The sequence below is a fragment of the Planococcus citri genome, chromosome 2, assembly GCF_950023065.1.
Source record: "Planococcus citri chromosome 2, ihPlaCitr1.1, whole genome shotgun sequence".
Classification (NCBI taxonomy): Eukaryota; Metazoa; Arthropoda; class Insecta; order Hemiptera; family Pseudococcidae; genus Planococcus; species Planococcus citri.
In genome coordinates this window covers 78,920,973-78,948,093 of record NC_088678.1, presented here as the reverse complement: position 1 = coordinate 78,948,093, position 27,121 = coordinate 78,920,973, and the positions used below count along the sequence as shown (strand labels likewise).

General features: G+C 34.8%; 1 protein-coding gene and 1 long non-coding RNA gene across 2 annotated transcripts; both read left to right on the top strand.

The window, feature by feature from the left end:
• The first annotated feature begins 1,222 nt into the window (after positions 1-1,222).
• Positions 1,223-16,950, top strand: LOC135837863 (juvenile hormone esterase-like). Its single transcript, XM_065353284.1, has 11 exons — positions 1,223-1,498; positions 1,971-2,102; positions 2,210-2,360; positions 2,439-2,624; positions 15,171-15,367; positions 15,448-15,613; positions 15,707-15,900; positions 15,976-16,117; positions 16,197-16,326; positions 16,417-16,579; positions 16,709-16,950. Exons 1-10 carry the CDS (start codon positions 1,310-1,312, stop codon positions 16,571-16,573), a joined length of 1,644 nt encoding a protein of 547 aa, XP_065209356.1. The 5' UTR covers positions 1,223-1,309; the 3' UTR covers positions 16,574-16,579; positions 16,709-16,950.
• An 8,791-nt stretch (positions 16,951-25,741) lies between these two features.
• On the top strand, positions 25,742-26,858 carry LOC135837874 (uncharacterized). The gene is made up of 3 exons (XR_010557266.1): positions 25,742-25,836; positions 25,916-26,026; positions 26,165-26,858. It is a non-coding gene; the product is annotated as an uncharacterized LOC135837874 (long non-coding RNA).
• Positions 26,859-27,121: the final 263 nt, after the last annotated feature.

Below are 27,121 nucleotides of genomic sequence, written 5' to 3'. Positions count from 1 at the left end.
ATCCGATAAACTTGGAATCTTTTAGCTTTTGGAACACGGTGATGATAGCGAAATGTCGGACTAGTAGCTTAGTTGCGAAATTTTCAAATTTGATCAAAATCGGTTCAACCGTTCCTGAGAAATTCAATTTTTAAGGAATTTTGTGCAAACCCCCTCTACCCTCCTTCTCAGAGGCCCTGCAGTCGACTTTAATATCTACATTATTGATAAACATTATTGCATTTACCTGCATTGATGTTCATTCATAGTTTTAGACATGTGATTTGTTTCCAGTTCATGAAGATAGGTAGGTACGATCCAATGCTCAGTCTAAAAATAAAATAACATAAAAGTAAACATTAACCATCATAAGTAAAGTACATAACTAACAAGGTACTTAGTACTTATTTATTTGGATATTTTCATACAGTAAATGGATAAATAAAAAGCTTTAGCTACATTTCATTATTAAAATGTGTCAAGATGGAATATGTAGGTATGTATACATAATTATCTACATACCTATTACCTACAAATAAACCTCTAAACTTTGATCAGTTTTTCACTATAGATAGACGATTACAAACTGAATTCATTGCACGCGTGTAGCTACAATGCACAAAAATTCATTTTTGGATTCTTAATGATTTTATTTAATTTTAAAAATCGGCCATCATCGAAAATTTTCAGCATTTTAAAAAAATGAAACGATGGGAATAATTATTATTCATTTAAACTCTTTCAAAGAAGAACCAACCACTACTGAGCTATTCTGGAGTCTCCAGCAGGTTTTCAATTTTTTCTGCCAATTTAAAATCAACACGAAGGAACCAAGAACCAAAAATTAACTAGAGCCCCTATCACTTTGATAACTTTGGTTGGTTGGCTATTTCATCCGTTTCAGACTGTTTTCGTCGAATTCCAAGCGTGTCAATTGAAAAGTGATTTTTCTTTATTGACAATCACACATCGGGCAAAAAATTTACATTGCAAATCACGCACCCGAATTTTCACAGAAATGACTAGAACGTCACGTGATCAAGTGCTTTATTCGAACGCTCAGATATCGTAAATTTTTAAATTTAAATGAACCAGTTTCTCTACTCAAATGGGCTCACCGCTCGCCGATCTCAGATGGAAAAAAAATCTATCGATTTCTGTCAATAAGGTAAGTTACTCAAGAAATTGACCTTCAAACTCACCAGCACCGTAATAATGTGCAATACACTGAACACGAATAGTTTTTCTTCACGATACGTTCAGCTTCATCACTTCTCATTTACTCAATAGCTACATTAGGTATCATTCATTTTACGGGCACTTAATAATTATGTTGTTGTTAATTTTGATCAATATTTACGCAGTCGTATCTGGTTTGGTTTTCATAAACGGAGTCGAGGTATCCACGAAACAAGGTATTTTGAAAGGTGGACTTGAGAAGAGTAGAGGTGGACGGATATTTTATTCTTTTTATGGTATTCCTTACGCGGAGCCTCCAGTAGGAGAGTTACGATTCGAGGTAGGTGAATTTTAGCATAGAATTTCATTTTTACGAGAGCTTTTCATACCAAAAATTGTGCGTGAGGATTTTTTTCCCATTTTTTGAAGTTTTTTGTTGGAAAAATATTCTCTCGAGTGATTTCAGTTTTTTCATTTTCCATTTTTTAAAAGTTTTTTGTTTATTTAGAAAAATAATTGCTGGAATGTTTTGGGGTTTTCGAGTTTTTTTTTGTTGACTTTTTTCCCCGTTTTTTTAATCAAAAAACTACTTTCGATTGATTTGTTTACATTTTAGCATTTTTCAATAAGAAAAATAATTATTCATTTTGAAAAGAAATATTTATTGTTTTGAAAAAACAGCTTATTTTGTTTCACAATATTCATTTTGAATTTTTGTTGGGTCAAGTTTTTAAAGAAATTTACAGTTTAAGCTCACTTATGCATTCGATTAATGAAAACAGTGGATTAAAAAAAATGATATCATCCCACAGAACCCAATTCCTGCCAAATCATGGACTGGGGTACGAGATGGCACAATTTTACCACCAGCTTGTCTTCACTATTTCCTGGGACAAATTCATGGCGAAGAAGATTGTCTCTATTTGAACCTTTATACACCGAAAGTAAATTGATTAGTTAAAACCCTTATATTGATAGTAAGCTTCAGCATGGAGAATTATTTTCGAAAATTGACTCGATTTTTTCACTGTTCAATCTAATTTTGTCAAAGATATCCAACGAAACGTTGTTACCTGTGATGGTATTCACCTATGGAGGCCAATTTATGTACGATAATGCCTTACCTCACAGATACGGACCCCATTATTTCATGGACAGAGACGTTATTCTGATTACTTTTCACTACAGATTAGGAAGTCTAGGTAGTACCTGCCATCAATTTATACATATTTAAAGTGTTGGTTTGTACATTTTTTGCCCTAACATATTCTCATTTGCAGGCTTCCTCAGCACTGAAGACGAAATAATCCCCGGAAATTACGGATTGAAAGATGGAGTTGCGGTTCTTCGATGGGTACAAAATTTCATCGACGATTTTGGTGGCGATAGAAACAGAGTGACTATATTTGGAGGAAGCTCCGGTGCCATTAGCGTCTCTATGACTTTACTTTCTCCTTTAGCAGAAGGTACGAGTAGATATTTATTTTGAAGATGAAGTCATATACATATATTTGTAAACATCCAATTCCTCAAAAAATACCTAAATTTAACGTCTTTTTGATCAATTTGCGTGTGCGAAAGGTGAGAAGAAAATATAATTCCCTTACGAATCAGAACAGGGTTATCACTTATCAGTCACAAGTGATAGAGATTTTATTTCGTCTGTATTGAATTAAGAATTACCTAAATTATTTTCAAATTTCTATTCGGTACAATAGTAAATAGATCGTAAAAAATGAGTAGGCTGATAACGTGCAGCGCTGAGGTAACAGATAGACATTTAAAAATACCTAAAGCTACGTAATTCACACCTAATTAAGTACCCTGGTGATTTAAATAAAAACGTGGAGAGAGGAGAGAAAAAACTGATAGGATAGAATACATTGAGAGCATCTTAATTGTGATTATTATTTATTCCGTCACACGCCATAAAAATCGAAAATGAAATTTTTAACGTGATATTCAAATGTGCCAATTAGTTATCGAAGAAATTATGTTCATTCGAGACAAAAAGCAAAAGCATTAGCATTACCTATCAAAATAATAATACGTATTCCACCGAGTTAATTTTTCGAGAGATGCGTATTCATATCATTGAAAAATTTCAACGACAAAAAGGAGGAGTCCCGATAAGGCCATTTTTTGGGCCCCTCACAGATATCGACTCGAGTACTCTTAAAATGTTGTAATAAATGTCCCAAATACAAATCCGTGGTTAGTTAACCCGAAATGACCATTTTTTGGGCTCCAGGGGTTCCCAAAGTTGAGAATAAAAAAAGAATTTTAGGAATCACTGAGTATTATTTTTAAAACCTTTTTAAGCGTAAAGTATCAGTTTGAACCCGATGAACGTTATGCGAGGTGATTTTGCCATTTTTGACCCTCAGGGGCAGAAATTGGGAGGGGGGGGTTAAATTTTTGGAAAATTTTATTTTATTTTATTTTTTATTTTATTTTATTTTACAATTTAGGTCTCTCCAACAGCTAAAGCCAATTACAGGAGAGACCATTTATAATTAAAGAGATAAGACTATGATTTGCTCCAGAGAAACAAGTTTGGGAAATACAAAAATAAAAAAGCGAGCAAAAAGGAGAAAAAAAAAACAAAAGAAATATTTACAAATGTAGTTCTTCCTATATAAAAGAGAAGGTAAGAAATAAGCAAAAAGGTGTAACACCAAACAGAAGAAATACTTATATAGAAAAAAAAAAAAAAAAAACAAACAAATAAACAAAAAAGATAACTAAAAATATAAAACCAAAGGAAAAGATACAGATTATGAAATGGTTCACAAACAGCCCCCATTGCACCCTCACTCCTACTCCCATGCCATCCTCACCGCACGCCTGAAAGCAGATCTACCCATACTAAAAATATCAGCATCTGCACACCTACAGAGGAAAGCGTCAGAGATACCCATGACATTGTTCATAGGAGACACCTTCATCCTAAATGTGTTGTAACTGTTTAAGGAGAGTATTTTTTTCTGCCTGGAGTGGATTTTTGGGGCCCAGAAATTGATTTTTCCCAAGAGGTTACTGTCATTTATGTTGCAGTGGATGAGATCATATAGAAACATTAATGCAATTGTTTCTCTTCTTTTTTCCAACGGATCCACTTCAAACCCTTCCAAAAGCTCTTTTTGTGATAGGTCATAAGGATAATACTCAAAAGTCTTTAGATATAGGTATTTCAAAAATCTAGTTTGAATTTTTTCAAGCTCTTTTATAAATTTTTTAGTATGAGGGAACCAAACTAGTACACCAAACTCCAGAATTGACCTGATGAAGGATATCGACCTTACCCTTTTGAACCCCGCTAAAAAGCTTTTTACAGTTTATTAGTATCCGAAAGACCTTCATCCTACCAAATTTGTAGCTTAATGAAATTTTGCGCTGGTACTCAAAAATCCAATTTTCCAATTTTTTGTAATTTCAATATTTTGGGAACCCCTGGAAAGCTGAAAATCTGCGATTTACGTTAAATTTTGGAATCGCCATATCGACCTTACCCCTTTGAACCCCGCTAAAAAGCTTTTTACAGTTTGATAGTATCCGAAAGACCTTCATCCTACCAAATTTTGAGCTCAATAAAATTTTGCGCTGGTACTCCAAAATCCAATTTTCCAATTTTTTGTAATTTCAATATTTTGGGAACCCCTGGAAAGCTGAAAATCTGCGATTTGCGCCAAACGTAATGTTTGGAGGTATATATTCCATTATCTAGATGAAAAAGTTTAATTGAGCTCCCTATATATTGGCAACTTTGAACCCCTTTTTTAAAGGCCGCCACTTTAGGCACCCCTAAAAAAGGTGTTTAATGCATATTTTTTCAAATAAATTGAATACTTAATTTATATTAGAAACACATTAGCAAGTGCTCGATAATTCTTCATTTGATTTTTCCTGTAACTTTCAAAATTATTGAGCTTTTTTGGGTCAAATTCTGAGATTTAACTCTTCGAAAAGACATTAAAAATCACGTTTTCACGATTTCAATGAAGTATCAATCTCAGAATTTGACTCAAAAAAGCTCAACTTTGAAAGTTACAGGAAAAATCAAATGAAGAATTATCGAGCACTTGCTAGTGTGTTGCAAATGTAAATTCTTCAATTTTTTTGAAAAACTATGCATAAACACCTTTTTTAGGGGTGCCTAAAGTGGAGGGCTCTAAAAAAGGGGTTCAAAATTACGAATAGACAGGGAGCTTAATTTAACTTTTTCGCCTAAATTATTGAATATACCTCAAAACGTTACGTTTGACGCAAATCACAGGTTTCTAATTCCAGGGGTTCCCAAAATATCGAAATTACGAAAAATTGGATTTTTGACGGGAGCTCAATTAAACTTTTTCATCTAGATAATGGAATATATACCTCCAAACATTACGTTTGGCGCAAATTGCAGATTTTCAGCTTTCCAGGAGTTCCTAAAATATTGAAATTAAGTACAAAAAATTGGAAAATTGGATTTTTGACTACCAGCGTAAAATTTTATTGAGCTCAAAATTTGGTAGGATGAAGATCTTTCGGATACTAATAAACTGTAAACAGCTTTTTAGCATGGTTCAGAGGGGTAAGGTCGATATGGCGATTCCAAAATTTTCCAAAAATTGACCCCCCCAATTTCTGCCCCTGAGGGTTGAAAGTGGACAAATTGCCTCGTATAATGGACTCAAGCAGATATTTTACGCTTAAAAAGTTTTTAAAAATAATACTCAGTGGTTCCTAAAATTCTTTTTTTATTCACAACTTTGGGAACCCCTGGAGCCCATAAAAATGGTCATTTTGGGTTAATTAACCACGGATTCGTATTTGAGACATTTATTACAACATTTTAAGAGTAGTCGAGTCGATAACTGTGAGGGGCCCAAAAAATGACCTTATTGGGACTCCTCCTTTATCCAACCGAAGTAGGTAGATCTTTGGGGGAATTGAGGGAGGGCTAAAATGCCCTAACAGTAATAAAAATTGCAATTTTAACAAAACATCGAATTTTTAAACCCAAAAATTGAAAAATACCTAGATAAAAAGAAGCTGACTTCGAAGAATAATTTTTACCTCGCGATGCTCATTTGAGGGCACTTACGTACCTCTTACATAAAAATTTTCAACAACTGCGAAAAGCCGCATTTAACCGTTTCTTTCAGCTGAAGAATTGAGAGTATAATTTGAAGAGGGTTATTCCTTATTACAAACTCGAACCAAACATGAAGCCATGTTCTAAGATTTTGTCTTCGCTCAATTTTTTCCACTAATTTAAAAAAAAATATAGCTATGGCGGGATTTGCTAGTTTGAAAAAAAAGGAGAAAGGATCAGAAAATTTTCTTCAATATTGTCCTCGATGATTCAACAAATACTTTTCTGTGTGTGGGGGGGAGGGGGGACTCGTAATTTTTCAGACATTGGCGATTTTTTGCAAAACTATAACTAAACTAATAAAATCTATAATAAAAATTAGAAAAAGCTCAAAGTTCAACCTTTCATAATGAGTACATGTACAATCCTCACACCTCCGTAGGAGGATGAGGGTCCAGAATTTTGAACAAAATTCAAAAAAACATGAAATAGCACATCGGTTTTCACCAAGTTGAAGGCTCCGAATGTGAGTTCAAGAATTTTTCTATTTTTCAATGTAGCCACCTCCTCACTCCTTAACCCCTCACCAATGTGCTAAACTCATGTTCATAATTCAAAATTGAAAATTCAAAAAAAAAAATATTCAAATGATATGACACATCGTTTGTGAGATTTTCGAGGGTATTTATTTATTTTTATTATGTATTACTTCCCAAATTCTTGGATCAAACTGACACGAGCAATTTGTGAACATCAATCGATCAATTTTCTGCTGGTTTTTTCTCGTCTTTAATTCAAATTTTTACTTTTGAAAAAAACAAGCAAACGTTGTTATTATTTACTTCGAGTTATTACATCACTTTTATGGGTTTTTAGGATTTTTCCAAAAATAGCCCATAATAAGAAAATTTTTTCAATCTTTTTGATTCAATCGAGATCAAGGAGCAAGAAAACAAAATACTAAAAATTTTCTCAACACCTCCACAAAAAAAATTCAATCACTTAGCATCAAGTTCTCAAATTTCGTGCTTCAAATGTGAAAAATTACTACGTGCATGTTTTATGCTATTTTCACACCAAATGCGCTCTCCTCAAACACCTACATACATCCGGCATAAAAATCACTAAAATAAATCGCCAAATACGTCAAATCCAGCAAATGCAGTCTGGCTACCGTGTGAAACATGCGATCATGTCTGTCTCATAAGTCGCTAAACTGATTATAGTTAACGTGAAAAAATTAATCATTCGGACATTTTTTCACATGCGATAAAGATTAACTGACTAGGAGAAAAAATAACCCAAAGGAAGGTAGAATAGGTATAAATTAGGAACTCGCTATCATATGACGATATCCGCGACTCCAATACTGCTGACGAATATAATCTGCAAATCACAATCGTACTATAAACCTGTATATAAATGCAATCTACAGTGTGACACAGAAGTAGTGCCCGGTTGCTTTTATTTCCAAGTGGAAAGAGCTAGAGAGATGAATGAAGCGGCGCGGCGTTGAGTAGGAAAAAATAAGGGCTTTCAAAATCAACCTTGAAAATTTTAGGCCCATGTACAGGGTGTCCACAAATTGAAAAACCGGTTTGGTCGAAAAATTCAAACTGGTTTTTATTCGCGCAATGTATTCTACACACTAAGGCGACAAAAACGTGATATGAATTTTTTGAAACCGGTTCGTTAATTTGCAACCGGTCAACAAAAAATACCCAAAAATTGTAGATAGAGAAAAAAGTTTGAAACAAAAGTTGTACAGCGTGAAAAATTACACAATTCTGTCTAATCACATTTTGAAACCAGTTCACTGGTTCGCATTTAGCAACCAGTTTTTGACAATCACCTAAAAATTGAAGATAGAGAAAAATGCTTGAAACAAAAGTTGTGGAGCGTGAAAAATTGAACCATTTTCGCTGATCGGATTACTAAACCGGTTCATTAATTTGCAACCAGTTATCAAAATTACCTAAAAATAGGAGATCGACAAAAAAGCTTGAAACAAAAGTTGTGGGACATGAAAAATTACACAATTCTGTTTAATCACATTTTGAAACCGGTTCATTGGTTTGCATTTAGCAACAAATTTTTTTACAATCACCTAAAAATTGAAGATTAGAGAAAAATGCTTGAAATAAAAGTTGTGGAGCGTGAAAAATTGAACCATTTTTGCTGACCGGATTTTGAAAATGGCTAATTAACTTACTATCAGGTAACTTTTGATGGCTTGCTGCGATTTAATGAACCGGTTTCAAAATCTGATCAGCAAAAATCGTTCAATTTTTCACGCTCTACAACTTTTGTTTCAAGCTTTTTTCTCGATCTCAAATTTTTAGGTAATTTTGATATGTCACGGGGACTTAGGCAATTACACTGTTACACCTTTAAAGCACATAGTACACATACGTTGTAATCGCAGGCACGAGGCTAGGAAGCAAGGTGGCAGCTGTAGCATTCCAGGGTTAGTTCCAGGGAGTTCCGTTCTAGGGGTAGTTCCCAAGGTATCATGGAGCAAGGTCGGGTGTAAGAGAGAGAGAGAGAGATATCCGCTAACACCCCCTCCCAACCGACCGGGCAAAATGATAACAAGAACAGAACTTTCACTTTTTAGAGCCACGCAACACAGAGATAAAAATCTCTTCTTGCTACTCTGTTTACGAAGTTACCTTTGAAAGACAAACGACTCAGAGACTAGTCTCTTCTTCGTAGCAGTAAATCAAGTATCACAGAGACAAAAAAAAACTCTTCTATACTTAATTGCAAGTAAACTTTGAACTATTGTACAACATTTATTTTATTCACGTAAGTAAGTAATCTCAGGGAATATAAAACTCTTATCATAAACGTAAGTACACAAATACGTTCGCGAATGGAATACAGACTATAATACAAGGGAGACCGGTCTTACATATATCTTTTGAATGCGTTTTGGTTCACGAGTTATAAGAACCGCAGCAGTTTATCTCTACAAGAGCGGAAAGGTTCTTGTAGTAGAGCTTTAGTCAAGATATCAGCTAGTTGGTTCACTGAGCTGACTTGCTCAACTTTCATTAAGTTTTGGTTGATATATTCACGTATTTTTAAGTAGCGAATTTCAACATGTTTGAGTCTACCTTTACCAACACTATTGTATGCCTGTTGTAAGGCAGCAAAATTATCTTCGTAAACAGTGACTGGGAATACATTTAGATCGAGGGTTTCTTTTGTTAAATGTCCTATAAATAGGATATCGAGTGTTGCTTCATTTAAAGCAATAAACTCCGCTTCGCAGGTATGCTGGGCAATACATTTTTGGAGTCTTGAGCTCCAAGCGATGGGTGTACCACATAAACGAACTATGAAACCAGTGGTAGATTTTCGAGTAGAAATATCACCAGCGTGGTCGGCATCTACAAATGCATCAATTAAACCTGCTGGATTTAATGATGAAAAAGTTTCATTTACTTGCTTCGGACAAGATATTCCCAAACCTGGTGTTTCTTTTAGGTAATGAAGAATTCTCTGTGCCAAAGTCCAGTGTAATGGAGTTGGATTCGTTTGAAAGCGAGCTAAATAGTTCACTGCAAAATTTACATCTAGGCGAGTATAATTTGTAAGGTACATAAGAGCTCCTAAAAGTTGTCTGTAGGGAAACGTTTTACCATTTAATTCTATCACTTTTACGTCATTATGAGCGGAAATTGGCGGCATAGGAATATAAGACCATTTTAATTCATGCAAACTAGACTGATAGAATTTTTCAATTATCGAGTTAGTATAAGAAGTTTGATGCAAAAAGAGAAAATTTTCGCGTTTTTCTACTTCAATACCTACAAACATTTTTGGAAAACCTAAATTTTTCGTTTCAAAACGTTTTGATAAAATATCAATAAATTCATCAATTGCTTGAGAATTATTTCCAGTTACGAGAAAATCATCAATGTAAATAATTAACATAATAAAATGTTTTCCGATCATTTTTGTATAAATACAGGGTTCACGAGGGTTACAAATAAAACCACAAGAAATTAAAAATTCATGAAGTGTTCGATTAAAACATTTAGGCGCAATAGCGAGCCCATAAAGGGCTTTATTAAGTTTACAAACCAATTTTTTACGATCAACATTTAGTCCTAAAGGGATAGACACATATTTTACTCTGTCAATTTTTCCATTTAAAAACGCATTTACTAGATCAAGTTGAACTACTTTCCAACCAAACAGTGATACTATAGAGAAAAACCATCGAATTGTTGCAGTGGAAGGTGTAGGGGAGGCGGTATCTTGTTTCAGATACTTTTCTTTATCTCTACAACCAACTACTACGAGTCTAGCTTTATACACTCCGTTTTTCTTTACAGTGAATACCCATTTTAAAGGTAGAGTTTGTTTATTATTGGGTCTTGGTACAATATCCCAGACCTCATATTTATTCATAGCATCTAGTTCTTTTTGAATAGCTGGGTTCCAATTTTTAGCATCAGATCCATTAACTGCTTGATTATAAGTCAGATTTTGGATCTGATGAGCTGTAAACATTCTCTTATCATACTGGCCAAAGTGATCATATAAAATTTTTAATGAGTTGACACAAATTTTATCGTCATCTTCATCCCAGTTGTAATCAATGGTGGTGACCTCTTCTTGTGCTTCATCTGTATCACTATCAGTTTCAAGTGTTTCGAGTGAAGTAGTAGAGGTCGCATCAGTCGCTTGGGTATCATCTACGTTTTTGTTTACATCTACATTTGATGGAATGTTGAGAGGCGAAGGTGTAGAACTTCCCCCTCCATTCCCGGCATCATCTAAGTTATTAAAAAGTTGCAATACTTTACCTGACATTTGATCATTTACTGGAAAATCATCTTTGAAAAGAAAATTTTCCTGAACAGCTATACTACAGACATTTTCAGTTTTATGAGTTTGAGGATCAAAAATTATATAACCTGTGTTTGTGTAACCAACTAGGTAAGTAGAGTTTGATTTTTCATCAAACTTTTTACCCTTTGCCAAAGTTTCATCTAAATTTTCAACTCTAGAGCCAAAAATTTTGAGTTCTTTCAAGTCAGGTCGTTTATTATATACTTTTTCAAAAGGAGTGATGAAATTAAGTCCAGCATGAGGAGTCCTATTATAGAGCCAGCAAGCAGCATCTACAGCTAGGCCCCAGAAATTTGCCGGCATGCCAGCCTCGCAAAGTAAAGCTCTAGCACGTTCACATAAAGTTCGATGTGACCTTTCAACTAGACCATTATGTTCGTGACAGTATGGTTCTGAGAAGTCTAGCCTAACATCAAATTTATTGAGCACTTCGCGAGTGGCTTTGCAGTCAAATTCCTTACCATTATCACAACGTAATAAATTGAATTGTCCAGGATTCGGATATAATGCTCGGAGCTCACGATAAGCTTCATGTAAGAAATTAGGAGTTTCACTTTTAGATTTCATAATAAAGATTTGTAAAAAACGTGAGTAGTCATCAATTACAGATAAAATATACCTATTCTTTTTGACAAATGTAGGTGGTGAGATTTCACCAATAATATCAGCATGCAGAATTTCGCCTACTCTTTTTGCTCTTTCCCTATCTTTTGAAAATACTTTTCTCGTCAGTTTGGACTTTGCACAAACCTGACAGTCATTTATAGTGGTAGTAGCAATAAGATCGTCTACACCATCAGTTACACCTTTTAATTTATGCATATAATCACTTGAGATATGGCCCATTCTTTTGTGCCAAATAATACCTTGAAGTTTCAATTTCTCAATTTGCTGTGGAGTTAATAATCGTCTACGTGCTCTTAATTTATTTCGATTAATTTTATTGTCATTTTTTGTAACAACGTTTTTAGAATTATTACAAGTATCATCTAAATCATCTGATAAAATATGCGCTTCCAGTTTGAAAACGTCTGCTCGGACTTTTAGCAAGGTCACTTTTCGTTTCTCTTGTCTGGAAAAAATATAACCACTATTAGAGTTTAGGACAAAGTAAGTTTTCAAGCTTTCGTTGAACTTTTTAACACTTATCACATTATCAGTTGAACTTGGTACGTATTGTACATTTTCAAGTTCAATAAACATTTGTTTATCACCAAAGGTAAGTAATAATTTAAGAACCCCTGCACCAAGTGAAGCGCAATCCTCGTGAGACACGGAGGTGGTCACTGATTTAGGCGAAGGGTATGCTTTATAATTAATTAAGGAGTTCACATTCGAGACAATATGGTGACTTGAGCAAGAATCAGTCAAGAAAACATCAATGGGCAAATTATCAGTATTTATAGAATGAAAATTACCATTTTTACGAGAGGGTTTGGAACAATCTTTTGCTTCATGCCCGTAGCCGTGGCAGTTGAAACACAGACGTCCAGGATTGACACATGTCTCAGCTGTGTGGAAGTATTCGCTGCATTTTGAGCATTGTACAGCTCTTTTCTCATCTGGGCTCATGGATTTCAGTTTTAGTATTTGCTCATCTGTATATTTTCTCTTAGGCGGAGGTTGCACTGAACCAGTATTTCTCTTGTCGTCAGTGTGCCTCTTAGTAGAGGGAGCACCGGACGAATCGTTCGAGGATCTTTTTCTTTTATCTTTATCGTCTGTACAAATTACATTAACAAATATATCATTAATCGAATTATCAAGAACCGAAGATAAATCATTTACATTAGCGTTTAGTAATTTATCATTTGCATTATTTACATTTTCGTATATTTTAATAACATCCGACTCATTACCTGAAGGTTTAGCAAGAGGTTGGCGAGGTATTGATTTGTGTTCTAATTGCAAGAAACCATCCTTAACAGTTTGGAACTCTGGCATGTCCGTGAGCGAGGCGATGTTATTATAAAAAGAAAAGTAAATTGTTTTCGGATCGTATATACCACTAATCTTGTTGAGAAACATCGAGGTAATAAACTCCTGATTAAAAGTAGTGCCCATTTGAGTGAAATCTTCAATGCAGTTCTCGAAGTCCGTAGCAAAACGTACTGGGTCATATCCAGGTTTAAAATAGACTCTGGCAAGGCGATTGTTCAGCTGTACATAATCCCTCATACGTGTGGTAGAGTAAGTTTTACTCAATAAGTTGAAGGCATCGCATGCCGATTTCAAATTCTGGATGAGGTATGTGTTGGAACGAGAGAGTGAAGCTTGCAATACTTGCAAAGTTTGAGCGTTTAACACGTCGCGCCTACCTTGTGAGATATTCACAGCCTGTCCACCATCAGTTTTAATAAACGGAAGAAGCATTAATGCTTCCAGGCTCAATTCTAATTTAATTTTCCAGGATTTAAAGTTCTTGTAGCCCTGTAATTTCTCCGATTCATGGAATGATGGAATAATAAACGGAGGCGTGCGGTAGGCCTTGTCCAGCTCCGCCAGCCTGCTCTCTTCAGTATTAGTATTAGTAACATTTGGTAGTACTAATTTACCCGATTGAATTAATGACACGAGAGTAGAAAATTGACCTGTAACCATCTGACGAATTTGTTCTTCTGACATTATAGGCGTTGCATTTGGCGGTGGTTGAACTGGCTGATCATTTTTTTCATGATTTGCTGCACCTGCACCTCCGGACCGCGTGTTCGGCATTTTAACGGTTTTTATTCAACGAGAATTTTACAGTTTTTCACTTTTTATTAATTAACGACTGTACGTTAGCGAATGTACGATTTTTCTTTTAAAAAAAATATAAAAACAGAGAAAAAAAAACCACATTAAGTAAGTCATTAATGCATTAATGTCACGGGGACTTAGGCAATTACACTGTTACACCTTTAAAGCACATAGTACACATACGTTGTAATCGCAGGCACGAGGCTAGGAAGCAAGGTGGCAGCTGTAGCATTCCAGGGTTAGTTCCAGGGAGTTCCGTTCTAGGGGTAGTTCCCAAGGTATCATGGAGCAAGGTCGGGTGTAAGAGAGAGAGAGAGAGATATCCGCTAACATGATAACTGGTTGCAAATTAATGAACCGGTTTGGTAATCCGATCAGCGAAAATGGTTCAATTTTTCACGCTCCACAACTTTTGTTTCAAGCATTTTTCTCTATCTTAAATTTTTAGGTGATTGTTAAAAACTGGTTGCTAAATGCGAACTGATGAACCGGTTTCAAAATGTGATTAGACAAAATTGTGTAATTTTTCACGCTCTACAACTTTTGTTTCAAACTTTTTTCTCTATCTACAATTTTTGGGTATTTTTTGTTGACCGGTTGCAAATTAACGAACCGGTTTCAAAAAATTCATATCACGTTTTTGTCGCCTTAGTGTGTAGAATATTATATTGCGCCAATAAACACCAGTTTGAATTCTTTGACCAAACCGGGTTTTCAATTTGCGGACACCCTGTGCATGGGCCTGAGCCATTAAAATCCTGCAAGCAGATTTGGTCCAAGCAGAACCAGTCTGGAAATATGAATTGTTAGAATTTGGAACCCTCCTCCCCCTCCGTGTCCCAAACATAATTAAAATTTTAAAAAAAAATGGAAAATGTCAGGTTCATTAAGTTTTTGAGGGCGTCGAATTCGGATATTAGCGACTCATTTTTTGGATAGAATAACAACCACTAACCTTGCCCCTCCCAATTAGAAAAAAAAACAAGAAAACGAAAAATCACAACAATGTCATGAGACATGTTGTTTCTCACTGCGGAAGAGGGAAGCGGAGGCGAAGGGGATGGATGAATTGGTTAATTTATGACTGAGGACGGTATGTTCAAAAAATTCAATCGATTTAAAAATCTAACAAGGAATCAACTTACCATATAGCATTTTTGAATTTTTTGTGTTTCTTATTTTGGGGGAGGAGTGATTTGATTTCATGCAATCATGTTTCAAAATTTTTATTGCCTTGATAAACTCTGAAAATTTCCAAAAACCGATGTTTTTCCGTACAGAATATACATTTTCAAGACGTATTAAGAACAAAAATCATTCATTTCAGGTCTATTCCATCGTGCTATATCTCAAAGTGGACATCCTTTCGACATGGAACGCCCTGGTAAAGCGAAACTGAACGCTTGGAAATTCGGCTCCATGGTTGGATGTTCCGGAGATGATGTGAAAACTTCAGAAGAGCTATTAAAATGCTTGAAAAATATCCCTGGCGAGAAACTGGTCTCTTATAATACAAAACTTTTTGTAAGCATCGATTAACCCATTTTTATCAAAATCTGATAACATTTGTAACTAATACGATACTAACCTATGTAAAATTTTAGACAGGTGGAATTCTGATCCCAGCGTTTCCTTGGGGACCTGTCATAGAAAATGAAAAAGTAGAAGGAGCTTTTCTAGTCGACGAACCGAAAAAACTTATTGAACGGAGATCGGATATTCCTTGGATTTTGGGTATAAATTCTGACGAAGGAGGCATGATGGCATTACGTATGTAATAAAAACAACTCAAACTTCAAAATCATTATTTACAACCTTTTCAACTTATACATTATTAATTTTTTTTTTTTTGAAATTTTGTAGTGGCGTATTTTAGATCTGACGGCGCAGCTTTATTGAGAGAATTGGACATGAGTTACAGAAAACTTTTTCCAGTCATGTTTCGTTACGGACATCACGTGAAGGATCTCGAACAGTTGGATTTAGTGACAGAAACTTACAAAAATCATTTTTTTGGCGAGAAAACTATTAGTCAGAATATCCATGGGTTCTCCAAGGTACATAGGTGAAATATAAACCCTTAAACGTTACCTGGAATCATCTAAAAATATCGTCTATATTATCATTTGTAGATGTTCACCTCATTAATCTACTTGACGGGGCTCAAAGAGGCAGTAAAATTATACAAGGGACAGAAATACGTTTATTATTACCATCATCAAAACAAACAGTCATTTGCCAAAATGTATTTTGCCAATGCTGACGTTGAAATGGGTTTGTTTTCAAGCTTAAAATAGGTACTACCTAATATCATTTGCCCAATAATTCCATTAAATGATTTTTTTTTCAACAGGTATTATTCATGGCGATGAACTTGTAAGCTTTTACAATTGGTCTTCTGTGATAACGCCAGTAACCGAAGGAGTAGACTTGGTTGTTTCTGAACAACTGCTCGATTTATGGACCAATTTTGCTGCTAATGGGTAGGTATTAATGAAATCAGCAGAATATGAATATTTAAATCATTTCCAATGTGTGATTTGACTGTTGCATTTTTTCGAAAAACATTACAGTCACCCGAATTTTGAGGATAAAGTCATCTGGGATCCTGTCGATTCGAATGATATTAATTATTTGTACATACGGGATGGTATTCTTGAAATGAAAGAAGAGTTGTTGAAAGAAGAATACGAATTCCTTGACAGTGTACCAGTCGATGGGTATTTCTAAACGTAGGTAGGTATCCATTATTTTGGTTAATTATGTTATCTTGATCAAAGATAGTACCAATTAACTCGGCTGAATTTAGTCTAAAAATTTCCCGCCCTGAATTGGAGCTTTTCAACATTTTTGTTCAATTTTCAGGTTGGAATTGGATTTTGTCAACGAAGAAAAAAAAATCATTTCACTGTGATGATAGAATTTCTGTACTTTTATTTTCAAAAAATGATTCGAATTACCATCACATTCTGCTTCGAATGGGTCAGAAACTGTAGTTGCTATGTATGTTAACTAAATAAAAATGCTCAGTCTACTAGACGTTAATCAAATTTCAAAGTATAAAAACCAGTTCGTGTGCTTATAAAAATAAAAAGTCGTTCATCAGATGCGTCGAACGTTCATTTATTTTTTAAAAGCAGGCATAGGTATCTGTCGGAATTTAATATTATGTATTATAAAATCGCGAAAAGAGGGCTAAAAACACACGACTGCGAATTTCCTGCACCATTCAATTTATCCATACTTAGGTACCCAAGCCAAGGACAATCTTTACTTTTTTTACTCTAAAATCAACTGTTTGAACCTTTCAATTCGTCATTTTTAGTTTCCCAGCAATTTTTAACAAAAAAATGGAACTTGGGAAATTTTTTCATCAATTTGACTAGACAGACAACATTTTTTTTTGTAAAAAGTGAGAATTTTCATCAATTTTTGACAAGAAAAAAGTGACTTTTTTCAAAAATAATGATGGAAAACGAGACGTTGGCAATTTTTGGAGAAAAAAATGAGACACTTGAAATTTTATTGCAAATAAGAAATAAATGATAAAGAAAAATTTTTGGCAAGAAATAACACTATCACTCATTTCACCTGTCCAAAGGGATCTGGAAAGCCAGTGCTAGCGATTTTCTTTCTTTCCTGATTCGAAGAACATACTAATATAAAAAAAATTGAAAAAAACAGACCACCCAAACTCAAAAATTTACGATTGACTCAGTTTCTGTGAAACTACTATTACTATCGTATTGGAATTGATCTGTTTTCAAGCGAAGTGAATCTAATCAAATCGAATCATTCAAAACCAATTGAAGATTGAACAAACTGATTGATTTCTAGATCAATCATTCGCGAACGAAAAATTCAATTTTTAGTGAATCATTCACAAACGAATTGATTAATTAATTGTAGACGAATCATTCGCGAACAAATTGAATAATTGCTGGTGAATCATTGGCGAACGAATTGATTAGTATAAGTGATTCGTTCGCGAACGAATCGATTCATTTACTTATTTTTTGGTGAATCATTCACGAAAGAATTGAATAATTATTGGTGAATCACTTGCGAACGAATTGAATAATTTTTGGTGAAGTGAATCATTCGCGAACGAATTGAATAATTTTTGGTGAAATGAATCATTTGCGAACGAATTGATTGGTTTAAGTGATTCGTTCGCGAACGAATCGATTCATTTACTCAATTTTTGGTGAATCATTCACGAAGGAATCGAGTAAGGGTAAGGGCACCAATTATGGACCAGTCCGCAATATGGACCAGCGACCGTTCTCATTGGTAATTAGCGCAATCTGTCAGGAAAAAATGTATTCTGATGTATTTTTCATCAAAAAAACAAATGAGACAAAAATTACAACTGTAAAGTCAAAACTCGCTGAGAAATTTACAAAAAACTGTTTTGAGACACTAAAAAATTTTTTCAGTGTGTTTTTCAACTTTTATTAAAATATATATGTGGTGTAATTTTCTAAATGGCATTGGTGTTTATAATATCAAAAAAGGATGTAGTTTCTGCTGGAGTGATCAGTCTTTGCTAAAAATGAGGGTATGTACAGAAATTTTTGGTGCAAAGTTTTTTTTATGGGGTGCGCTAATATGGACCACCTGTGATATTGAATTTTTTACTCATTTTTTACAGCCGCTGAAAAGGGGAATGCTTGAAATACTTTTTTTTGTTCATTTCTACTAATAAATATGATGTTTTGAAGCGTAAAAATATGTTTATTTTGAAATTATTCTTTAGGTGGTCCATATTAGACGTCCAAAATTTTGAACTGTCATTTTGACACTCGTCATTCAACAATTTGAAAAAAATATTCAAAATTAACCTGAACTGCTTAGAATAAGTTTTTTTGTTCATTTCTACAAATAAATATGACCTTTTGAAAAATGTGAAAGTATGTTTATTTTGAAATTTTATAGGTGGTCCATATTAGGCGTCCAAAATTTCTAACTGTCATTTTGACACTCATCACTCAACAATAAAAAAAACATACTTAAAGTTGACCTTCACCCCTGAAGTTTTGTACAGTGTTGGTGAAAGGATGGAACTTCATTTTAAGCCTTTGTGGAGGTTTCTACCTCCTATAGTTTTCAAGTGGCAATCCTCCAAAAAAAAGTGGTCCATATTTGGTGCCTCTACCCTTACCTAATTTTAGGTGAATCATTCACGAAGGAATCGAGTACCTGATTTTTGGTGGATCATTCGCAATTTCGCAAACAATAAACAAACTGAATAATTTTTGGTGAATCATTCGCGAACGAATTGAAACATTTTTGTTGAAGTGAGTCATTCTCATTCTCGAACGAATTGAATAATTTCTGGTGAATTATTCGAGAACGAATTTGATTGGATTAAGTGATTCGTTCGCGAACGAATCGATTCATTCACTCAATTTTTGGTGAATCATTCACGAATGAATTGAATAATTTTTGGTGAATCATTCGCGACCGAATTGAATAATTTTTGATGAATTATTCGCGAACAAATTTGATTGGAGTAAGTGATTCGTTCGCGAACGAATCGGTTCATTCATTCAATTTTTGGTGAATCATTCACGAACAAATTGAATAATTTTTGGTGAATCATTCGAGACCGAATTGAATAATTTTTGATGAATCATTCGCGAATGAATTGATTAATTTTTTGGTTAATCATTCGCGAACAAATTGAATAATTTTTGGTGAATCATTTGCGAACGAATTGATAGGTTTAAGTGATTCGTTCGCGAACGAATCGATTCATTTACTCAATTTTTGGTGAATCATTCACGAAGGACGGAAGGAATCGAGTACCTAATTTTTGGTGGATCATTCGCAATTTCGCAAACGATAAACAAATTGAATTATTTTTGGTGAATCATTCGCGAACGAATTGAAAGATTTTTGGTGAAGTGAGTCATTCTCATTCTCGAACAAATTGAATAATTTCTGGTGAATTATTCGCGAACGAATTCGATTGGATTAAGTGATTCATTCGCAAACGAATCGATTCAGTCATTCAATTTTTGGTGAATCACTCACGAACAAATTGAATAATTTTTGGTGAATCATTCGCGACCGAATTGAATAATTTTCGATGAATCATTCGCGAATGAATTGAATAATTTTTGGTGAATCATTCGCGGCCAAATTGAATAATTTTTGATGAACCATTCGCGAATGAATTGATTAATTTTTTGGTTAATCATTCGCGAACAAATTGAATAATTTTTGGTGAATCATGTGCGAACGAATTGATAGATTTAAGTGATTCGTTCGCGAACGAATCGATTCATTTACTCAATTTTAGGTGAATCATTCACGATGGAATCGAGTACCTAATTTTTGGTGGATCATTCGCAATTTCGCAAGAACGCAAACAATAAACAAACTGAATAATTTTTGGTGAATCATTCGCGAACGAATTGAAACATTTTTGCTAAAGTGAGTCATTCTCATTCTCGAACGAATTGAATAATTTCTGGTGAATTATTCGCGAACGAATTTGATTGGATTAAGTGATTCGTTCACGAACGAATCGATTCATTCATTCAATTTTTGGTGAATCATTTGACATAGTTAAGTCTAGACGCCTCGGTTAGAGGGAGAGGAGGAATTATTTGTTTTCCTATGCTGGTGAGTTTTAGAAATATCACCTTAGGGGGTGAATATTTCCCTATTTGCCTGGATAGCTCAAGACTCTCTATCTAACCAATAACCTGACTTAACTATGCAAAAATCTATGTAATGAACGTTGAAATGAATAAAACCTACATTACAATTTAAAGAATTTATTATAACGTATTTATACATAGGACTTCGGTTCTACCTCTCGGTAGCCTACGTCTACTACGATCCGTCATAAGGCAGTAAAATGCATAATTTATAACTAGTACCGAGTGCACTTAATTAATTTCCTCGTAGCATTCCTCCTATTTAGGGAATGCTCACGAGTAGAAAAATAAGAAACCTATACACAAAATACACGATGAAGTCATGCAAAACACCATTGATACAAATTAGGTAGGCATGGAATTCTCCGATTCCACATGCCTACCTATAACAATAATTAGTAATAAGCCAATTACCTTGCTGATAAATGCGCTTCAACATTTACCTGAAAACTGTCCACATTGACCATCTCTATCATGGGTCCTACTAATACTAAGGACGACGATGGCACCTTAACTAGACGAGATTTCACATAACACTTCGCATAATTTACAGGTGACCGGTTACACCTCAAACTACCGAAAAGAACTCCAATACAATTGATCATCGGATCAATTGATTGTCTAAATCAAATTAAATAAATTTCACACGCGAGGTGTTAACAAATAAAAACTTATTACTAAATGACGAAGAACCATCTTACTGCAGGAAACGGAACTAAGTGGAGAAAATGCCGCGGACTACTTGTATATATAGTTTTTTAAGAAAGTCACGTGACCAAAGGCTAAGATCTTTGTCGGCATTTCTCCCTATTTTAAATAATAAGCTCGCGGCGCGAGCTCGATATAAAGACCTAACTTGTCATCATAAATCTGTCATTTAATTGATGACAAATTGCTAACTATTTAGATTATTTTACCCTTCGTAAATAACACGTTCCCAAACTTATCAGTTTAAGGGGTTCACAAAATCATCCCCCTTTAGGCGATGGAGGCAGTATGCCCTATATCACATTCACGAACGAATTGAATAATTTTTGGTGAATCCTTCGCGACCGAATTGAATAATTTTTGATGAATTATTCGCGAACGAATTTGATTGGATTAAGTGATTCGTTCGCGAACGAATCGGTTCATTCACTCAAGTTTTGATGAATCACTCGAGACCGAATTGAATAATTTTTGATGAATCATTCGCGAATGAATTGATTAATTTTTTGGTTATAATCTATTTGTGATTCGTTCGCGAACAAATCGATCCATTTACTTGATTTTCGGCGAATTATTCACGAACGAATTGAGTAATTTCTGGTGAATCATTCGCGAACGAATTTATTGGTGCTATTTGTGATTCGTTCGCGAACGAATCTATTACAAAAATATGAACAAAATCAGCAGACGACCTAAACCCAAAATAATGTTCATTTGGCATTAGGGTGGATCGCGACAAAAAAGCCGTCGGATTTTTACCAAATTCAGCAGAGACCATCATTTCGAGTTGAAAGCTACTCACAAAAAAATTCTGCTCCGGAGGTGCCCCTAGAGGAGCGATTTGGCCCCTCGAAGGAGGGGCATTTTCGAAAAAATTGTGTTTTTTTTCAGCGGTTCTTATTTTTCGGATAAATTCGTGTTTTGGAAATTTTTTCTTCGCAAACATTTCGCATTAATTAGGCCAAAATATTGAAAGATATCTTCCTGAAGCTGGGGAAATATTTTGGAACGCAGTGGCGCGTGGCGCTATAATTTTTTGATAATTTTAGCCAATTTCAAAAAAAATAAAAACAGCCAAAAACATGACATTTTTTCAATTTTACGAAGTTGGCAACAATGGCTAGAAAATTAGCGCTACTGCGTTCCAAAATATTCCCGCCTCAGTTCTCATTTGTGCTACCGAAAATATTTCTAAATGTTTTTAGACATCTTTCTGACTCATAATTTTTGCAACATTACCTAAATTTTGGAGTACTTACATCCCACCCTGGTTGAATAAACATCAATGACAAACACGAATATCTATAAATTTTTCAAAACGAGGTACCCAGTTTATTACCATAAAGTTTTCCGTCCATTATCAACTGTAATGGCAAAAAAACACGAATTTAGATCGTGAGGCTTATTTGGAAAATAAATCGTTTGAATTCTTGACGAGCTACATACATATGGAAGCCAAACTTGGATGTTTACGATAAAAATCATAAAAGCCAAACTTTTATAACATTGAATTTCCGGAACTCCGAAAAGGTTTACACTTTACAGTCAACTCCAAGTGCATGATTTTCCAAGAAGGGGGGGAGGTCTTTTTTTCACGAATTTCAGAAAAATTAAAAACATTTCAGAAAGCTTGCAAATAATTCCGATTTCAAACATGCTGCGTAGCTTATCTGTCACAATATCGATCGATCCATATAAATACGAGTAAGTAGGCCTACAACATCAATAATATTAATAAATCATCAAAAAATTTCACGCAATCAACTCGATATTGAAAACAATTTAAAGTTTAATCCTAATTTCGAATCCCATTAACGTTTCTGAAAACATACCAAAACATTTACATCACAAAAGGGAAAACAATAGGCAATGTGAAGACAATTGTAGTAATTTTGAATCACTATCAGTAACTAAACCTAACGTTGACGTGTTTCTGTAACGAAGTGCTAACTATACTCGAAAGATGAAAGTTTTCTCCAACGTTTTGAAAAAATTCAAGAATTGGATTTTTATCGACGAATTTGATGAAATTTACAATACTACGACGACCCGGACGATCTTCGTTCTTTATTGCTTTTGCGGAGGATTCTGTTTCCACAACGATGTTCGACCGAAATTCAGGAAAGTTTGGACTATTTTCAACATCTTTAATTTTTTGCTCGGGTATTCATCGTGTATATTTTACTTAATCAACGTACAGGTGAAAAATTACTACGCTTGGTTATTGCCTGCAATGCTATTCTATGGTTTGGCAAGTAAATTTGCCATCTACGCGTGGATTTATCTAGGCAAAGATTTGCTTTTAAAATTGATCACCTTTTTCAACAATGTTGACGAAGCTGAAAACCTCTCTATATTCTGCACCTTCCCTCGAAGTTTGAGGAAACCTCGAGCCGAAGTCATCATAGGAGCGTGCTGCTTTTCGTTTCTTTGTTCAACGGTCAACAGTTTCGAAAATTACATCAGTTACGAGAATTATTTCATGCCTGTTTACCCGATTTATTTCCCGTATGAAAAAACCACCATATTTCGCATCGCTTTTCGAATCATACAGAATATTACCATTTTACCCGAGCTGATTTTACATGTAACACTTCCGGCATTGATTGTTACGATTGCAGTCAACATTTACCATCAATTCGAGCTGCTTGGATTATTTTTGCGACAAACTTCGTATTCGGTTTTACTGCAAGTAGATGAAGCCGTGAATTTAGAAGTGGCAATGGATGAAACGAGCGCATTGAGGAGTTTATCGAAAATCCACGAAGTTAAAATTAAAAAGGCTTTGGCACTGGACGAATTGACCAGAAAAATCATCATCGTCATTGAACGACACCAAGAATTGCACCGGTAAGTGCGAACGTTTTTCAAACAGGTACCTAGTCAGTCTGAAATAATTCCTTCTTATTCCTCTTAAAAAAATCAAAACCCGAGATCCCTCCAAATTTCGAACCTTTACGTTGCATTGTTGCCGAATTTTGAAGTCGACGCCTGCGTGCCATCTCCTTAAGAACCACCTCCTGTCTGCTTGATTCCAAACATTTAACCTCACAAGGGAACCTCTTGAGGTGTCCGCCTTAGATTTGAACAGGACCGCGATTTTTGGAAAGAGCATGTTCTAAAACCCCCAAATCCAAATTTTTAGCTGCCCAAGTTCATTTTTCGATTTTTGGCGAATTTTTGAAAAACCAAAATTGACTATTTTGGTGATTTATGCTTTTTTTAAAAAAGTACGTACTTGATCAGTAAAAATGTACAAAATAAGCCCTAAAACTGATATTAACTCCCCAAATCCAAATTTCGCCATTTCCAGCCATTCTGGAGCCTCCAGTGCGATTTTTCAATTTCTCCAGAATTTTCAATTTGCTCCAGAAGGCGTGAATATGAAGTTGGGCAGCTAAAAATCGAGTTGTGTGTTATACTCGACCTGTTTAACAAATTTATCCACATTTGAGCCGATTCTGGAGGGGACACCTCAAGAGTGGGTTTTTGACCAGCTTTTTTCACAATAAAAATATCAAAAAATTAAAGGGAGGCCCATGAAAGGCTGGAAATGGCGAAATTCGCTCTCGGGTGGTTAATTAATGACATAATACAGCGATTCACGCAAATTTCAAAAATTTTCTCACCAACGAGGAATTTTTTGTTTTTGGATATTTTTATTTTGAAAAAAAAGCTGGTCAAAAAACCACTCTTGAGGTGTCCGCTCCAGAATCGGCTCAAATGTGGATAAATTCGTTAAACAGGTCGAGTATAACATACAACTCGATTTTCAGCTGCCCAACATCATATTCAAGCCTTCTGGAGCAAATTGAAAATTCTGGAGAAATTGAAAAATCGCGCTGGAGCCTCCAGAATAGCTGGAAATGGTGAAATTCGCCCTCGTAGGGTTAATTCATGACGAAATACTGCGATTCGCGCAAATTTCAAAAATTTTCTCGCAAATGGGAAATTTTTGATTTTTGAATATTTTTATTTTGAAAAAAAGCTGGTCAAAAAACCACTCTTGATGTGTCCGCTCCAGAATCAGCTCAAATGTGGATATATTCGTTAAACAGGTCGAGTATAACGCACAACTCGATTTTTAGCTGCTCAACTTCATATTTACGCCTTCTGGAGAAAATTGAAAATTCTGGAGAAATTGAAAAATCGCACTGGAGGCTCCAGAATGGCTGGAAATCCCGAAATTTGGATTTGGGAAGTTAATATCAGTTTTAGGACTTATTTTGAACATTTGTACTGATCAAGTACGTACTTTTTTAAAAAAAAGCATAAATCACCAAAATAGTCAATTTAGGATTTTCAAAAATTCGCCAAAAATCGAAAAATGAACTTGGGCGGCTGAAAATTTGGATTTGGGGGTTTTAGAACATGCTCTTTCCAAAAATCGCGGTCCCGTTCAAATCGGAGGCGGACACCTCAAAAAGTTCCCTTGTCAGTTTGAAATTATTTTCATTTTTGAGAGCAACTTTCTGATCTTTAATATTTCTATTTCTCATTTTCATATTGTATAGAGTTGCAAAATTGTGCGCTGCATACCTGGAATACGAAGGCACGATGCTTCACTCATCAGTTTTTTTGCTGTCGACAATTCTAGGATTTTTCATCTCTTCGGTACGTCAGATTTGAAAATAATCATTCGGGTAATCGTCATTTTAAAAATTATACTCATCCATTTTGTTTATTCACACAGATCACTCAAACAGCACTGTTTTACCGGCAACTCGTCCTCATTGCATTGGCATGCGGATTATTATCGACGTGGTTGGTGTTCTGTTTTGTGGGAGAACTTGTTGAAAACATGGTAAGTAGACATCCTAATGAATTTAGCCATAATTTGGTACGAATATAAATTATCCGTTTTGTGCCGTTTTGCATCATGTGTACACTAATTTCAAATAAGTTGGGTAATATAATATTTTTCTGCGCATCACTTTTTCAGAATGAAGTCATAGCTACGGAAATTTACGAAAGCCCTTGGTACCTTTTGCAGCCAAAAGATCGTCGACTCGTTCACACATTTTTGACCATCATTCAACGACCAATTTCTATCTCTGTGTATGGATTATATCCAGCGAAATTGTTCTCCTTTCCAGACACGTTGAATACAATTTACTCTCAAGTGAAAGTACTTCGCACTCTTCAGTTCAACAAGCAGAAATAATTGTAACAGATGCACTTATTCTCAAAATCGAGATATTTTGTTCTGCACTCTGATTACCTTATGTGCACATTTATTTGCATTTCGCGAGTTAGTACCTAAACCTATCAGGTTAGCAATTAAGCACCCAGCACTATTTCTCTTATAATTATGTAATTCACTCAATTCGAATCATTATTATTATTATTAATCTAGGTGAATACCGAAGGAGGTATTGGTTTTTAGATATTTTGGAAGCAAATCATCTTCATTTTATTACAACTTGATATCCCTCGATTTATGCACGGGAATAAACGATTTCGAGGCACATTAGAAAGCACGAAAATTTACTATAACGGTGTAAAAAAGCAAAAACTGAAAATTTAATGATAATTTCGACTATTCGTGTGTTTTTCAAATGTATTTCAAAATATTTTAAATTCACGAGAGTGAGGCGATTTGAAGACAATTACTGCATGCGTCCTTTATGGGAAGGTGGGGGGGGGGCGCATACCTAATCCTAATTTCGATTCTCATTATCGCATTTCTAAAAACCTTCCGGAACATTTACACCAAAAAACTGATACATTCTCTGAAAAAAATCAAAGTTTCGAAATAAAGTTTCGAACCAAATCGTTCAACTACCAAAAATACGTATGTTCCACCCTAACCGATTTATTGTAGTCTTTGTTTTTATGTGCTGATTTTTCAATTTTTTATTAAAAGTTTCGTGCAAATAAAAGGTGTTTTTCTCAATAT